Below are 18728 nucleotides of genomic sequence, written 5' to 3'. Positions count from 1 at the left end.
ACATATTGTTTCTTGAAACAGGAAAAAGAATTGGTTTGTTTTGCAAAAATAAGCCTCCCTGCTATGCTAATACTAATAAAAACTGTTCTCCTTTCAAGAAGTTAATGAGGAATGACCCTTTATTCTAGGGCATCATGGCCCAGTAAAAAAACAAACACACACACCAGAAACAAAGGCAAGAGAATCATATGAGGAAGTCCTGATGGAATTTAGATATCATGTTTGGGAAATATTGGGGTTACTAAGAAGTACTCATGTTTTATCTTCCTGAATAGCGTTTCTGTAATGAGCAGCTGGAGTTTGCTGAGGCAGCAAACTTCTGTAATAGCTACAAGGAAGGTTCTCTGCTTTTATCAGCTGTCTATTGTAGATTAAATCTGGGGTTTTTTGGACTGTGAAAGAAAAAGTTTATTCATTAAAAAGTTATAAAAATAAATGCATAATTAAAAACCTTATGTCAGAAGTAATTTCTTACCATTACATTGTAGCTCTTTGAGATTTCAAAAAATAAAGTTGAAAAGTGATTACAAAGTTAGTATAGAGCAGGCCTTTAAATAACACTTAAAATACAGAAGGCTGGTTCTTCTCTTACATTGGTGTACATGAGGAATAGAAATTTGACTGTATTGACCAGTGAAAAATAGGTGTGAGTGACAGTAGAACTGAACTAGGAATGACTAAATACATGAGGAGAAAATCAACTGGAAGAATAAATAAGGCTGTACACCAGCAGGGATGTTTTCAGTCTTCTAAAAGAGAAAAAATACTTATTTCAAAGGGCACCTCTGCTGTGAATGCTTATTTTACATTTTCTGAGTGGATTTTTCCAAATTAATTTGTTTTCTTTTCCTTATTCTGTTCAACAGTTCTGTTTTACCAAGAGAGAAAAGGTGAGCCTAATCCAAAAGCCCACTGAAGCCAGTAGAAAGATTTCCATTAACTTCAATAAAAAGTAACAGAGGGTCCTGTGGCACCTTTAAGACTAACAGAAGTATCGGGAGCATAAGCTTTTGTGGGTAAGAACCTCACTTCTTCAGATGCATCTGAAGAAGTGAGGTTCTTACCCACGAAATCTTATGCTCCCAATATTTCTGTTAGTCTTAAAGGTGCCACAGGACCCTCTGTTACTTTTTACAGATTCAGACTAACATGGCTACCCCTCTGATAATTAACTTCAATGGGTTCTGGGTCATACGCCCAGTGACTAAAATGACTTTGCACATGACTCAACTCTCACTTCTCATTGACTTAATGGATGCTGAATTAGGCCTTTTATTAAAGGCCCAATACTGTTAACCCTATTAATGCCGAGTTGTATTTTCCTTTGTGAGTATTTACTCTGAAATCAGTGGGATAACACAATGTACTTAAGGGTGGCAGAATCTGGCCCTAAAATTCCAGCTGCAACTTTAGGCAGTTCACCTGTGATCAGAGTGAAGGATGATTCTTTACATTTATTGTAGACATGCATTTTATTCCACATGCAGATGCACTGTCAACCCACCAGGTCTTCAAATATTGAAACATTTCAAATGTACTTTTTGAAAGATTAGGGAATAATAGCTGAGTTCTGGTTAATAGCCTCAGACTGTAAACCCTTCAGGGCAGGACAATGATGCTCCAAACCCTACTGGGGGCTTGTGTGTTACAATCATATACAATTATAGTAGGTTCTAATGCCCAGTCCTTTATGAGAATTACTGTCAGGTATCCAATGACTACTGTTTTCGCTTACTCGGTTACTGCACTACTAGGACAGAATACACCCTTGTATTCACACCCTAAACTTTATTGCAATGGTTCTCAACCTGCATCCTATGGGCCAACTGTGGCCCAATCAGCACACAGCTGTGGCCCATATGACATCCTCAGGGCCATAAAGGTAGTATTTTTATATGGTGTGGATGTGGCCCACATAACACAAAGAGCTGCATATGTGACCCACAATGATAAATAGGTTGAGAACCTCTGCTCTATTGTAATAATCTTTGTACAAAGTATGCTTGTAAAGTATCATTCGAAAAATAATTTGCTGGTCAGTTCTGTCCTGGTAAAATGTGTGTGGCAACATTGTATGTGAAGTTATAAGATTCCCCTATATGATGTTGTTAACACTTGTTCCAAACCCCACAGCCCTGCCCAGGCAGAAGTCAGTTCATAAACAAAGGAAGGAATAGGAGTACTTGTGGCACCTTAGAGACTAACAAATTTATTTGAGCATAAGCTTTCATGGGCTACAGCCCACTTCTTCAGATGCATAGAATGGAACATATAGTAAGAAGACATGTATACATACAGAGAACATGAAAAGGTGGAAGTTGCCATACCAACTGTAAGAGGCTAATTAATTAAGATGAGCTATTATCAGCAGGAGAAAAAAAACTTTTGTAGTGATAATCAAGATGGCCCATTTCAGACAGTTGACAAGAAGGTGTGAGGATACTTAACCTGGGGAAATAGATTCAATTTGTGTAATAACCCAGCCACTCCCAGTCTCTATTCAAGCCCAAGCTAATGGTATCTAGTTTGCAAATTAATTCCAGTTCAGCAGTTTCTCATTGGAGTCTGTTTTTAAAGCTTTTCTGTTGCAAAATTGCCACCTTTAAGTCTGTTACTGAGTGACCAGAGAGGTTGAAGTGTTTTCCTACTGGTTTTTGAATGTTATGATTCCTGATGTCAGATTTGTGTCCATTTATTCTTTTGCGTAGAGACTATCCGGTTTGGCCAATGTACATGGCAGAGGGGCATTGCTGGCACATATCACATTGGTAAATGTGCAGGTGAATGAGCCCCTGATGGCGTGGCTGATGTGATTAGGTCCTAAGATGGTGTCACTTGAATAGATATGTGGACAGAGTTGGCATCGGGCTTTGTTGCAAGGATTGGTTCCTGGGTTAGTGTTTTTGTTCTGTGGTGTGTGGTTGCTGGTAAGTATTTGCTTCAGGTTTGGGGGCTGTCTGTAAGCGAGGATAGGTCTGTCTCCCAAGATCTGTGAGAGTGAGGGATCGTCTTTCAGGATAGGTTGCAGATCTTTGATGATGCACTGGAGAGGTTTTAGTTGGGGGCTGAAGATGATGGCTAGTGACATTCTGTTATCTTCTTTGTTGGGCTTGTCCTGTAGTAGGTGACTTCTGGGTACTCTTCTGGCTCTGTCAATCTGTTTTTTACACTTCAGCAGGTGGGTATTGTAGTTTTAAGAATGCTTGAGAGAGATCTTGTAAGTGTTTGTCTCTGTCTGAGGGATTGGAGCCAATGCGGTTGTATCTTAGAGCTTGGCTGTAGACAATGGATCGTGTGGTGCGTCCTGGATGGAAGCTGGAAGCAGGTAGGTAGGTATAGCGGTCAGTAGGTTTCCGGCATAGGGTGGTGTTTATGTGACCATCACTTATTAGCACAGTAGTGTCCAGGAAATGGACTGCTTATGTGGATTGGTCCTGTATGCTTGCCTTAAATTGCATTTAAGCAGTGAATAGAGTCATCAAACAGGGAGGGAAAACAAAGGAAGTTCAAACAGGTGAAAAAAAAAACCCAGCGAGGAATATCTTTCCACATAGACCCTTTGTCTCCTGCGTCTCAGCTGGAAATGAAACTAAAAAAGGGAGGGAAAAACAGTACAAGGGACCCCTCTCTCTACTAGACCATCACATTCACTACATCTGAAAAGACAAAGGAAGCAGCCATTGGAGTCTGGGAGAGGGGTCCTGACCTAAAGAGTTTGGCCAGTAAGACTGCTGAAGCATGTAGTAAAAAAACTTTGCTTTGAATCTAATATAGTTTGTTAAGTTAGGTACCAGTAAGCTTTTTATCTCTATTTTTGTTTAACTACAAAGAAAGAGGTAGTTACATAAACTTGTTTTATTGTTTTATCTCATCCAGTGTGTTCAAGCTGAAGCATCTGGGTAACTCCATTTGGGGTAACAAGTTGTATGCATATTATTTCCTAAAACGAATAATGGACTTAATATATTTGTATTGTCCAGGAGAGGGCTGGGCAGTACAGGACATGTTTCTGGGGGGAAATGTGGGACTAGGACTGTGTTGGGGTCACCCTGTGGTAATTTTTAAGTCTGGTAAGAATCAAGGTGTGGCTGTCTGTCTGCAGCTCACATAGATATAGCTGGGATTCAGAGTAGCAGCCGTGTTAGTCTGTATTCGCAAAAAGAACAGGAGTACTTGTGGCACCTTAGAGACTAACAAATTTATTAGAGCATAAGCTGTCGTGGACTACAGCCCACTTCTTCGGATGCATATAGAATGGAACATATATTGAGGAGATATATATACACACATACAGAGAGTTGACAACTCCCATCTGTTTATGCTCTCTGTATGTGTGTATATATATCTCCTCAATATATGTTCCATTCTATATGCATCCGAAGAAGTGGGCTGTAGTCCACGACAGCTTATGCTCTAATAAATTTGTTAGTCTCTAAGGTGCCACAAGTACTCCTGTTCTTATAGCTGGGATTGACTTCCATGCTGGAGGCTGTTTGTGAGCATTCCAGGTTGGCCACTACAGCAGCAAGACACTGGAAAGGGCACCCCAGATTAAATGGCAGGGATGACACAACTATTTATTAGTTTGAATTGTATCTTGATAGGTCACAACTACCACTATCTTATTCATTACTTTTCAAGACACTTTAAAACACTATATACAATGGTATAGGTATAGTTCACAATGCTGGTTTCTTATTCTAAGCATTGAGAAGAAACAGGAACTAAACCTATTCAAATAGTTGATCTCTTCCTATGCAATTCTGAGAGCCTTCACCTCTCACTAACTTCTCTGGGAGCTGAGGACACTCAGCACCTTGCAGTACTGGCCTCTGCTGTGGTTTCATATCAATCATAACCCCTCCTTTCCCAAAGGCAAATTAATGTCTTCCTTGTGAAGAATGATGCTTTCATAATCTTGTAATACTCTTACTTTCACCATTGTGTAGTTATTTAGTTACTGTTTTATCTCTGTATGAGAATCATGACAAATTTGAATATTTGAACATTTCTAAATGTTGAGAAGAACATCAGCAGTATGAGGAGTAAATTGTACATACCAGGCAGCATCATGGAATGTTCTTGGAATTGTTCCAAAATGCCCTTCAATCTCTCAGTATCCTGCAAAAGTACAAGGGATTTCATCTGATGTAGAAGTGTCACATCTGAGGAAGCCATGCTGTGAGATTCAAGATGTTGTAAAATCTCTTGGACGGTTGCTGAACTCATAGGTGAATCTGTGCATTTTGATTTATCTGAACAAAGAACACCAAATAAATGTAGGAACTTTCTCAATTTTTATTGAAAATTTGTTAATTACCTTTACTTTTAAAATATATTTCCTTCCTTTTTATTTACACTTCCTTAAAACCAATACTATGCTGTACTGACATGCAGCTTATTTCTTCTTAGATATTAAAATAACATGATAGGCAGGAAGACGCTGAATATGAAAAGTAAAGAATACGCCAATAGGACTACCAATGAATTGTGAGAAATCTAAACTCACCACCTAGCTTTTCTAATAAAAACAATTGTGATTTATGATAAAGTGGGAAGGACTAAGGAAAAAACTGTACTATGGTCAAAGCACGTGTCTGTGTAGAGTACACAAACATATTTTTATAGATATACATATATAGAGAGAGGGTCTGCTGTAAAGCATTTTGGGAGACAACTGGTTATCTTATTCCTGCGTATTAATATTTATGCTTTAAAATATATATATTATAGCATGCAATAAAACTCAAAAGGAGACTATGATTTTTCATACTGTGCTGTTGCTTCTCCTAACTTCTCCAATTCCAGTACCTTTGAATGGTTTGTCCCTATAAACCCTCTCTAGACAGGCTTTCTTTAAAGTTAGCTTTTCTAATAAAAACAATTGTTAGCAATGTGTTTAGATTCCTCCTCATTAATCTTTCTAACAGAAATATAAAGGTATAATGCAATGTGGCCATTGGTAAATGATGCTGAAAGCAGTGACTTCCAATGTTATCTAAAATGGGGAGGGAAATGGGGTGGTAAGGTACCTAATGAGAAAGTTTGTGATAAAAACAAACAGCATAATTTCAGATCTATATATAAACCTCTGTTTGCCTAACAGGCAAGTTAGTCATACCTTGATATGTAGATGTGACATATAATCCATAACATAGATTTGCTTTTGCCTGACAATTTCTCTTTTGTGAATAACCAGGTCCATGTTGGGTTTACTGTCTGCTCTGCAGCTTTGGAGTTAGGGCCAATCTGTCAATCACTGACAGAATTTAGCTTTGCCTATTTTGGAAACTGACAGTCTGAATACTTTTTGTTAGAACTGTGCAGCCAACACAGCTATGGAAAAGTGAACAGGATTCCATTCTGGCTCAATGAATTGTTAACTAAGAGTCAAATTCTACTCTCAGGGTACATTTGAGCTGGGAGGTGAGTGTCTCAGCTTGCGTAGATATACCTGCACTAGCTCTGTTCGAGCTAGCATGATGAAAATAACAGTGTAACTGGGGTAGCATAGGCAGCAGCTTGTGTTAGCTGCCTGAGTATGTATCTAAGGTGTCTGGGTGGGTACACAGGTCTGAATCACAACTCCCAGCTCAAATTTAGACATACTCCTAATTACAACAGTGTAATTCTAGAGTAACTCTGTTAAGGCCACTTGAGTTACTTTGGATTTACACCGATTTAAACAAGAGCGTAATTTAGTCATAAATTCTAATTGCAAAATCTTTATTACTGATGACAACATATGAGCCTGAAAAAACTGTGTTTGGCTTTCATATAACAGGCTTAGGCCTTGTCTACACCGCCACTTTACAGCGCTGCAACTTTCTCTCTCAGGAGTGTGAAAAAACACCCCCCTGAGCAAGTTTACAGCAAGTTTCAGCGCTGTAAAGTGGCAGTGTAGGCAGTGCACAAGCGCTGGCAGCTGCGCTCCCAGTGCTGGTAGCTATTCCCCTTGTGGAGGTGGTATTTTTACAACACTAGGAGAGCTCTCTCCCAGCGCTGGTGCGGTGATTACACAGTCATGTTAAAGCACTGCGGCAGCAGCGCTATAATGTTACTAGTGAAGACATGCCCTTAGTATACAGGCCTGAGATAGAGTAGACATCTTTTTACGTGTAAACTGAACAAATTTTATCTGAAAATCATTGAGGAAAAAATAAATATGAATTCCCAAAATGCCATTTTTACAGTCATTTTCAAAAAAGCTCTATACCTTAAAGGTGAATTTTATGAGACTGGGGTCTGACAGCTTTGGCTTATGATGGACATTTTATATGCAGGCAAACTATTTAAAATTCTCCACATAGTTTCACCGGGAATGTCAAAGCTGTGAGTTGTGAAAAGGTGACATTACATGTCCCAGTTTTAAAGCTATGTTCTGGATCCCAACAATGTAAACAACAGTATTTTGGACTTACAAAGCATGTTCAATTCTTCATTATACTAAATTGCTTTAGAATATGCACAGGGAATCACTTCACCCATAATTAAGTCACTTCACTCATCACTAGTCACTTCTGAAGTGGATTCATGACAGAAGTGCCATAGAACAATACTTTAGTAGGAGGACAAGGTAAGAATATTGTATCCACTTGAAACAATAGGGATCTGCCTGATCCCAGTCACCTGAATTAGAATATAATAGGACATCAGATCTAACACCTTGATAGTCTTTTGAAGGGTGCTACAGCATCTTTAATGACCACAGGTTACTAAAACCTCAGCTATGCATCTCATCCACAAGATCCTTAGGCCCTCCAGTAAAGCTCCTACTGTGCTTCCCCATTTCCTCTGGGTGACTGGTGAGTTGGAAGGTCATTGTAGCTCTCCCTGTACATCACAAATGAATCAGACACTGGAGAAGGGGGAGGCTTCCAGAAAAATAGGTTGGAAGATAAGGACAAGAAAACTCAGATTAGAACAGCAATTACTTCTCTAATTTGAATGTTTCTGACATCAAGCAATTCATCTAGATGTTCATTCACAGAAGAAAAAAAATTGGATGATTTAGCACTTTTTATCCAAGGTTCACAAAATGCATTATAAAATATTATACACATTGTAAAGATGGGGAACCAGAGATCTCATCTTTTACATCGGGGTACCTATTTGCATATTTAGAGACCTAAAAAGGGGAACTGAATTTTAGAAGTGCTATGCACTTGCAGCCCTTACTGACTTCAATGCAGTTATACTAGCAATGGATATAGCGCATTTTATATAGAAATAATAAGCATATTTTCCCCTAATTTCAAGCTGTTATTGTTACTGGGGGGAAAAAAAGGTTGGTACATACTATCAGCGAAATAGATTTCTTGTGTTGCCTGCAAGAAGTCCAGAACGCCATCTGCTTTTTCATCTATGTCTTTAAAGTCTGCTCTTTCACTGTTGTCCTTCTCAGGCTGATATGTAAAATCCATACCAGTGTTTTTTGTTAGCATGCCAGCTGCTTTCATCTTTTCTTTTTGTCGTTTCTTTTTCATTTTCCTCTTTTTGTTTTTGCTAACTTTTGTGCCGTCTGTCTGCTGCAGCTGTAAATTATCTTGAAACAGAGTCTCATGCTTCCCAGATTCTGTTTGTTCGCCATGTAAATTATCAGGATTTCCAACAGTGTTCTTTCGTTTCTTCCTTCGAATGCGCCTTCTCTTGGGTTGTCCGTGAGAATCCTCCTCTGTAGATTTAAAAGAGGCGTATTAACCACTTCTCCCGCCCAATTCTGACATATCTAGGTAACCCTAATCTTACTCTCTTTCCTCAGTGTGGCTTTCAGTACTACCTATCAATGACACTTCTTGAGTCCAATTGGTCCAGAAAAATAAATTACCTCACCCACTTTGTCTTTCTAATATCCTGGAACTAACACAGCTACAACAACACTGCAAACATCTTCTTGAATGCATCAGACAGGAAGGCCAGTGTTTCTCCACTTCCACTGCTGATGGAGACTTTACTTCTTTTCATCCCATTGGTATGAAAGGCCTCAAGACTCATGGCCATATTACGTATGGCCTTACATAGGGAAGAGGACAAAAGAGCATCCCTCCTTCACCACGCATGGGGGCACAACATAATGAGGGTGGAGCTTCTGCTAGGCTACTACTGGTGGCTGATAACAGAGCCAAGACCCCACCCGTCCGAACACCAGCTAGTGGAGCTGACCAAGCACAGAAGAACATTGCGTGCAATATCCTACAAACAATTGATGGAGCTCCTGTATGCCCCAACTTAAAGGCACAATTTAGTTCTCAGTCTTTGGCTCTTTCCTCTTCTCCATTGACACCACTGATAGCTCTAGCCTTGGACATCACCTTTATGGGGAAAGACATTTAAGGTAACAATGTCCTTGACTCACAATTGCTGATCTCTCTAACTGCCTCTCTTGACTATCATTCCCTGGCTATAACACTAACTTCCCTACTGCTTCATTTTTTAAAAGGCTGAAATGTCAAGGGGATGAAGTCCCTCTTTCTGCTTTCATGCTGCTTTATTCAGAGCTTATCTTTGCACCCAAAGCCAGAACTCTGACGTCAACCATAACACTGAACTTACCTCCTCTCCCACACATCACCTCAGAATTCAAATCTTGCCTGTCACTACTCACAGAAGATTGCCAAAATCCACCCTAACTTTGACTGTGCTGCTGCTGAAATCCTTATTTATGCCTAAAATAATTTCCTGTCTAATTAACTGCAATTCTCTTTTATGGTCTAATGACATCCTTACTCCCTTAAACTTCAGGGGGCCCTGAACACTGCTGCCATTCTACTGTCTCACTTCAGAAAGCAAGACCATTTAACCCTTATTATCCTTTATTTTCGCATTCTGTATTCAATTGAAAACACAGGCCCTGGTTCTCTGTAAGCTAGTTTTACACCAGTGTTACTCTGCTGAAGTCAAAGGAGTTTCTCTACTTCATTACACCAGTGTTATGCTAGTGAATCAGGTCCACACTCTTGGTTGCTCTGCACACTTTGTCCACTTGCCTTTGACATCCACAACTGATCTGATCCTCCAATCATGGCCTCTATTTTCTCAATAGTTGGGAAGCATTTGTGCTTCCTCTTCTGTCTCAAACTCTATTAGCTCTGAGCCACTTTCTCTCTTTTAATATTACTACAAGACCCTCAGTTCCTCTTTAGCTATGGATGACTCACTGCAAAGACGTTTTTGATACTTTCTATGAAGGAGGCTGTGGAGCATTTCACATGCATGACATTTGAGCTAAACATCTTTATGTAGGATTTGGACATATGGGATGTAGGAAAAATACCGTCTGTGTAGCCCTGGAGGAGTAAAATATGAGAGCTAAAGGCAGGGATGAATGGGGGAAGAAAATATAAGCAAAGCACCGAAGTTGCATTTTAAGATCTACTTTGGCCTTGACTGGATTCACTTTGTAATAATAAGTAAATCTTATGGTAAAATTTGATAACTTTTCTTCTCTGAAATTACTTAACCCTGTTTACATAAGCACATCAATTTTGGATCATGAAAGCAGCTGTAACCTGTTTCAGCTGCCAAATGCTCCAAGACATTTTTAAGGTAGCCTGAGACCATTAAGGCTCAGGGCAGCAATTTCATACGGTGGAGTAAGGCACCCCCAAAAGGCTTGAAACCGCCATGAAAAGGTCTCAAAAGGGAGGAAAGGGCTTAAGATAATAGAAATTTTGAGTTAAGTCCAAAGGTTTTCCTATCCTTTGTAGCTCAGGACAGGAGGAGGTCTGGAGACAGCGGGGTGAGAAGGCAGAATGAACTGATTCTTCTCTCATGTATACTGGCTCCCCAATGGTGTACTTCCATTGATTTCAATGGAGTCACACCTGATTTACACCAGTGTAAGTTAGAGCAGAATCAGACCCAGCATTTTTATAAGGTGTACTTAGTTCTCTTCATCTTTCTTAAGTTAAACTTCCTGTCCTCTAGTCATTTCTTGTGGGCCTTTTCTGAACATCTTCCAGTGTTTCTACATTTTTCTGGTATTATAGTCCAAAAAAGTGAACTTGCCACTTTGCTTGATTACTCCATGGCACTCCCTGCTGGCCAATCAGTAAGTGCAGCCTCAGATACTGTATCACCGATATGACGCTCAATGGCAAAAACAATTCAGTGTTGATAAATGCAAAGTAATGCACACAGCAGGAGGGAATAATTTGAAAAACTCAATACTAGGTTCTCAATGAACTGTATCAACGCAGGAAAAAGACCTGGTCATCAGTGTGGACAGCACAATGAAGATCTTTGCTCAATGTGCATCGCTGACCAAAAAAATAAACAAAAATGTTAAGATGGATAAGAAATGGGATAGATAATTGTTAGTATACTGGTCTATTTGTTAGCCTGGGATAGAATTTTGAGTTTGACTTTTCGATACTCTGATACGAATATGTGTAAATAAAGGACAAAGACACTGTGATGTTGCTTCTGCCTAGTCAGATGGATTTGTTAGTACAATGGGAATAGATAAGAGCAGTTAAAGTGTTACTCAGAGCACACTTTAAGACCGCCTCAACCCCATCTTAAGGCAAAATCAAGCAAGCGGTCGGGAGGGGCAAAGGGGTTTGGGGGGAAGGTATAAAACACTAACAGACCAAAGAAATGCCTGTCCCTGACCACAACCTCACTCCTTACCCCTGCCATAGAATACAAAAGAGGTGGGATGAAGACCCCAGACCCAAAATGGAACATGACCCTAAGTTGTAAGGGCTGGGACTGTGGGCATGCATTTCTGGTATAATTATGCCTCCGGGGGGGGAGGGGGGGGAAGAGAGATGAGACACTGGGAAACAAGGCTTTGCAGCATCAGAGTTATGGAACACATTTGCTGGAAACTAACCCCAGTAAACATTGCATTGTCTACACTTCAGCCTTCTGGTCTTCTGCTTTCTGTCCGCATGACAAGAACCGGGGAGAGGGTGAAGGGAAAGCCCTCTAAATATAGCAGAATAGAGGGGAGTTAGGAAATAGCAACGAAAATGATTAAGAGAATGGAAAAACTACCATATAACGAGAGACTGAAGAGAGTGGGACTATTTACATTACAGCCCAGATGAATAAGAGAGGCAATGATAAAAATATATGAAATAAAGGAATGATAGGGAGAGGTGGTGCCTAAGGTAGACTGTCCTACACCACATAGGGACAGATTTTTAGGGCACTGAGCATCCGCAGCTCCTACTAACTTTAATTCAAGTTGTGGGTGCTCACCACTTTTGAAAATCAGGCAGGCAGACCTTTGAAGATTAGAGTCAATAGCACCCCAAACTGATAGAAAGACAGTGCAGTGCACAGAGCACAGATTTAGAGGGAGATTTTTAAAGGCACAAAGAATAGGTACATGGAAATCCTATATGCATTTGAAAATCTCCCCTACAGTGTGCTAATGTTGACACAATCGAAAGCAGGAAGGTTGCCGTGTTCTTCACTAGCTGAAGCGTCCTAGTGGTTTTCAAAGTAGTATGCATTACAATAGTACAACATGGTGGTAACAAGTGCATAGAAAACTATGACAAGGAAGACAAAGCTGGACATGGTTCAGCACAAACTCAAGAGGGCACTGTGATTTTTCTTACTACTTATCCCCCAAAAAGATAGCTATGTACAAAAAAAGTAGAGATGGGGAAAGATAAAAAGTCAAGTGTAATGTCTGACGAAATATAGTTCTTGTACATAACAGGTTTATGAAAAGATTATTTTAAAATGCATTGTTAGTGACAGATACGGCAACTGTAGCAGTCAACTTTACCATATTTGCTCAGGGACTTTCTAATTCACACAATGGGCTTTTTGGAAGATGTCTGTGCTATTTATATTCAGAGAACAGCATTCATCTTCTTTTGCTCAAATGAAATCAGTTGTGTCTCCCTATTTTCCATCTGTTTTAAGCTGTTTTTTCCTTCCCTGTCATTACATATTTTTCCATGGTGCACCAAGCAGTAACTGAAGATGAATTACATTTTGGTTTAGGTTGTTTGAGAGAGAAAAAATACGCTATATTTGGTGTAACTTAAATTATCAGCAGGCTGTAACTTGTCCAAGAGAGAAAAACAATGGTTAGCAAATGCATTAAGACTTATGGTGCATGGGAAATGATAACAATTCTGAAAAGATCTCAAGAGCATAGCACTAGAAATTGGTATTTTCAGTCTCTTGATTTTCTGAAACACAGAAAATGCAGTTGTAATGATTTTACTCTTATGTAATTTTGTTGGTGCTGAAGAAGACAACAAAAGATTATCAGCTCTACAAGGCAAGGACCATTATATCTTAGCACTACTGTAAAAAAAATGAACAACAATAAAGTAAAAATCTCTACTCTCTATGATAAACTCACTTTTTCATCCTACAAGGTTGAGTAGGCCTGTACCAGACACCTTCTTCACAGTTTTATGGAGTTGAAGGCCAAAAGGGACCAGTAGATCATCTAGTTTCAACTCCTGTATATCACAGGCCACTAAATTTCACCCAGTTACCCTGGTATTGAGCCCAATAATTTGTATGTTTGATTAAAGCATATATTCAGAACGGCATTCCATCTTGATATGAAGATATCAAGAGATAGAGAATTGACAACTTCCCTTGCTAGTTTCTTCGAATGGTTAATCATCCTCACTGCTAAAACTGTGTCTTATTTCTAATTTGAATTTGTCTAGTTTCAGCTTGGTTCATGTTATATGTTCTTACTTCAGGCAAACGTGGGCTGCACTAATCCACAGGTTGCAAAGAGCTCATAGTAATGAATTTGTTTTCCCTAGTAATATCTATACCCAATACATGAAAGCCCCAATCCAAAGCATCTTGAAGTCACTTAAAAGAATGCCACTGACTTCAATAGATTTGTGATCAGGAGTGCTGGTATGTTACATAGGGACCTGTGATTACACCACCACCCTGCTTGTCTGCCAGATCTAGAATATGGGTGCCATCTTGAACTCAGATCTCGCTCTACGTTAGAGGTTCGCACAACAATTTTTTTGGTGGCCTCAGAGTGTGGCCACCAACGTTTACTGGGGGCTGCTCTGACAAACCCATCTCTTTGTCCCTGCCTCCTGTGGTCCTTCAGCGAGAGCCCACACCAGGGAAGGTGGATCAGGAATTCACCAGCTGACTGCGGAGTCTCAGGCTCCCTGTGCCCTGGCCGGGTCGGAGCGGGGGAGCCACCCAAGGGAGTGCCCCGCTGACTGAACACTGCAGCTGCCTCCACTGATGAGAGCTGCCTCCGATACCTTGCACGTCATCCCTGTGTGTCTCCAGAGGCAATGCCTGGAGCCCCTGAAGAGGCTGCACAGTGCAGGGCACTGATCCCCACTGGTGGCGTCAGCACAAACACCAAGGCGGGGGCCCTTGGTAACAGCTATTCAGGAGCAACAGCTGGGCGCTGCAGGGAAGGATTGCTACTTTGCCCCCCCCCCCATCTCTGCCCATACTTTGGAGGCTGTCATGGCCCTCAAAAAATCTGCTGGTGGCTGCATTTGAGAAACACTGCTCTAGGTCCTCATATCCAGGCTACATCTAAATCTTGCAGATTCTTTCTGAATAACATCTCTAAGATATGGCCTTTCTTTAACCATCCACACAGCTAAAACTTGCATCCAAGATCCGATTACCTCAATATTTGATTACTACACATCTTTTTCTCTGACCTTCACACATGCAATCTTGACCCGCTCAGATCCGTTCAAAATGCTGCTGCAAAGATCTTTTTCCTAACCTGTCACTTTGACCATGTTGCCCCTCTTTTTACAACTCTCCACAAGCTCCCCCTTCTCCATTGCATCAAACATAAACTGCTTATCTTACTTTCTAAAGCCCGTCATAGGCTATCCCCATTCCCCACTCTACCTATCATTGCTCATTTGCTATTGAGATGTTGATTCCCATCTCCAATCAGCCCAGGATGCAAGCCTCTATCACCCATGTCAAGGCTTCTTCCCCACTCTGAACTTTAGGGTACAGATGTGGGGGCCTGCATGAAAACTTCTAAGCTTAACTACCAGCTTAGATCTGGTCCGCTGCCACCACTCCCAATGTGCTAATTCCCTGCCCTGGGTAGCCTTGAGAGAGACTTCAATTCTCTGGTGAATACAGATCCAAACCCCTTGGATCTTAAAACAAGGAGAAATTACCCATCCCCCCTGCTTTCTCCCACCAACTCCTGGTGGATCAAGATCCAACCTCCTTGGATCTAAAAACAAGGAAAAATCAATCAGGTTCTTAAAAAGAAGGCTTTAAATTAAAGAAACAGGTAAAAATCATCTCTGTAAAATCAGGATGGGAAATAACTTTACAGGGTAATCAACTTAAAGAGCCCAGAGGACCACCCTCTAGCCTTAGGTTCAAAGTTACAGCAAACAAAGGTAAACACCCTAGTAAAAGGTACATTTACAAGTTGAGAAAACAAAGATAAAACTAACACGCCTTGCCTGGCTGTTTACTTACAAGTTTGAAATATGAGAGACTTGTTCAGAAAGATTTGGAGAGCCTGGATTGATGTCTGGTCCCTCTTAGTCCCAAGAGCGAACTCCCCCAAAACAAAGAGCACAAACAAAAGCCTTCCCCCACCAAGATTTGAAAGTATCATGTCCCCTTATTGGTTCTTTGGGTCAGGTGTCCGCCAGGTTACCTGAGCTTCTTAACCCTTTACAGATAAAAGGATTTTGGAGTCTCTGGCCAGGAGGGATTTTATAGTATTGTACACAGGAGGGCTGTTACCCTGCCCTTTATAGTTATGACAACCCACTTGTTACATTTTCAAACAAGCACCTTCATGCTTTCTCCCATGTTGCCTCTCACGTTTGGGAGGACCTCCCTATACATCCACAAAGCGAATTCATTATCTTCCTTCAAAACTCTCTTTTGCCATGATGCTTACAAAAATCTGACAACAGTTAGGCTGCTGGCGTGCAGAGACGACAGCCTATCATGCTGACCAATGCCGGCCTCACTGTACCCTTGTAGTCTCCTGTCAGTCTGTCTCCATCTGTTATCTCTTGGCTTACGCTTAGATTGTAAGCGCTTTTTTTGGGGGGGGGGAGAAGGCTGTCTTTTTGCTCTGTGTTTATATGCACAATGGAATCCTAGTGCATGATTAGAGCTCTTAGGTGCTACAATAATACAAATAATACATTTTAAAAAATAGGAATGAATCTGCCTCTTGGAGCTATGACAACTCAATGGCTTGGTTTTTGAACATAAATAACTTGAATGCTTAATGATCTCTATCAATTTTTATTTTAAATTCCATTTTATGCATTTTGGCTTTTCTTGACTGACTTCCAACCAGGACCTTTCAATCAGCCACCTTCACATTTAGACCCTAACCAGCACTTCCTACGTTTTCTCAATGGTGTTCCACAACACCATTTGTAATGACTTTTGACACAAAGGGAATGTTTACACTGCAAGTTGAAGGTGTAATTGTAGCATGGGTTAGCATACTTGTGCTAGCTTTCATGTAGCTAGCACATGTAACGACAGTACTGAAGACATGGTGGCACAGATTTCAGCACAGGCTAGCAGCCCCAGTAGAAGCCTACCGAAGATCCTGAATACATATTTGGGTTGCTAGTCTTTGCTGTGCCGCCACGTCTTTACTGCTATTATTATCCTTGCTAACTAGATTAAAGATAGCATGGATTTGCCTACCCATGTTACAATTACACCTTAATTTGTGGTGAAGACAGACTTTTCGAGCAAAAAAAGTAGGCAGATCTAAAGATTGACAATCTGGGGAGAAGTGGCAATGAAGGTTAAAGCCAGGTTTCTATGACAATCATCATCCTTTTTTTAGGGCTACTGAATCAGAAATGCTGTAAAGGTACCAAGCTGTGGGTGCGCACAGAACTTTTACAACTTAGCAGCTGCAGAGCCTAATTGCTGCTAAATAGGGAGAATCTTTTCTTAATAAGATTTTGATTTTGTATTTGAACTGAAAGTATCATCAAGTTTGTGTGCTTGCTAGGTCTTCCCCCCAAATCATTTATATTAATAAAACTGAAGACATTTAAACATTTCAAAGCACAGGTAATTGCAATAAAATCAATCTGATTTTCTTCTAGTTTTGTAGGCCACAGATTAACATTTCAAAGAGTCTTCTTTACAATCATTTTTTCAGATTTGGTCTTCAATGAATTGTAAGTTTAAAGAACCCAAAGAGTTCCCATTTCCTCAGAAAAATAAAACTGAAATTATGAGAAAAGCCAGACTATTAAAACACTTGAGCAGCATTTAAAATTTGCATGTTCAGTTAGTCAGGATACACTGATGTAGGATATAAGGCCTAATTTGGACTAGTGGACTACAGACTATTAAATGACAAGTGATTTAATGTGGAAAAGTGTGATATTTATTTTAATTCCTGATAATTAATAGTATGAAGGACAGAAATTTAGTTCCAATTTGAAAATGACTTCTGAAAGACCAAAATGATATAGTTGAACACTAAAACTCTGCCCTAATTTATCAATTTTAGTTAATGTGCTTATCAGATATTTAAATATTTTAAATTCTGCTTTAATTAATTTATTGCATTGTACTAAACTCTACTGATTTTTTAATTTCTGACAGCATGCCTGATTGTTAGTTATGGTGTAACCTTGTTTATGATGTAGTTCCTAAGGCTACAATTAGTAATTTTTAGCTGCCAATATAACCATTTTTAAAAGAGTGGAGAATGAAGTATAATGAAGTATTATAAGGAATGCAAAGCTTTGGAGTATTTTTATTTTGCAGTATCTCCTCCAGAAGGGTTATTTTGTGCTATTAATTCAGATTTGGATTAAAATTTGTAAACATATAAAATAGTGGATGAAAATAGGCATGCGTCAAGGTGCAGGGCCAGCTATTTCCTAACACTGGCTATTCAAAGTTCATTTCATTTATTAAATAGCTTAAAATGTACAATTAAGTTAGAAACTTCTTAATGTAAGCAATAAGACATGGGTGAGGAGGCACAATGCTACATTAACTACACCCCAGGTATATTCTGAGAAATGGAATGAAGAACATCATGGACCAGGTCCTCCAGTGGTGTAAACTGGCATAGCACCAATTTACGTCAACAGATCTATGTCGATTTACAAGCAACTGAGGATCTGGCTCAAGAATCTTCCCCACTGATTTAAATTTGTTATGAAATGTACACATTTATAATTTTTTTAAACAACTAAAATTATTTTAACAAATATGTGGATTCTAGTCAGGGATATAACAAATATCCTGTGTAAAATGCTACTGTGGTGATCTGGAGTTGGGAGTGTTCAGTACTTTGAAAAATCAGTCCCAAGGTGTCTCATGTTGGGCACCCAAACACAGAGGCACCTAAACTTAGCAGATTCTTGGAAGTGTTGATGTGTGGGTCTTGATTCTGCCACGTGCAGTGCCCCTTAGCTCCCATTTACTTCAGTGGGAGCCGGGGTTGCTTAGCACCTCTTCCTTTAAACACCAAGGAGATGGACTTTATTATCTCAGTTCAGTGATATGGCACCATCAGTGAAATAAGATCCCTGCTGTAATAAGGGAAAATACACAAACCTCTCTGCGCTTGACATTATACTTCATATAAGCCTAAAAATATGGCATCTGCATCCAAAATAAAGCTTTTCACGTTACATATTTAACACCACAAACCAAGATTAGTGGTGATGCTATTGCTTTTATTATTTACTGGAGCACTGCCCAGCATCTTTATAGACTGAAAATGTGTCATCTTTTTCACTTCATACTATTTC

General features: G+C 39.9%; 1 protein-coding gene across 4 annotated transcripts in view; it reads right to left on the bottom strand.

The window, feature by feature from the left end:
• ERICH1 (glutamate rich 1) overlaps positions 1-18728 on the bottom strand; it is a 109475-nt gene that overhangs the window by 5662 nt on the left and 85085 nt on the right. For all 4 annotated transcript variants that reach the window (XR_004645237.1, XM_034766392.1, XM_034766391.1 and 1 more), the window contains 2 exons: positions 8300-8674; positions 5061-5255 (listed from right to left, as the gene is read on the bottom strand). Coding sequence is in view for 3 of the 4 variants with exons in the window: in XM_034766392.1 (XP_034622283.1) it covers positions 5061-5255; positions 8300-8674 (570 nt within the window). In the remaining variant the exon portion in view is untranslated. The remainder of the gene's footprint in view (positions 1-5060; positions 5256-8299; positions 8675-18728) is intronic.

Source organism: Trachemys scripta, chromosome 3 (assembly GCF_013100865.1).
Source record: "Trachemys scripta elegans isolate TJP31775 chromosome 3, CAS_Tse_1.0, whole genome shotgun sequence".
In the NCBI taxonomy this organism is placed as follows: domain Eukaryota; kingdom Metazoa; phylum Chordata; order Testudines; family Emydidae; genus Trachemys; species Trachemys scripta.
The sequence above is the reverse complement of the archived record's forward strand: the minus strand, read 5'-3'. Positions and strand labels throughout refer to the sequence as shown.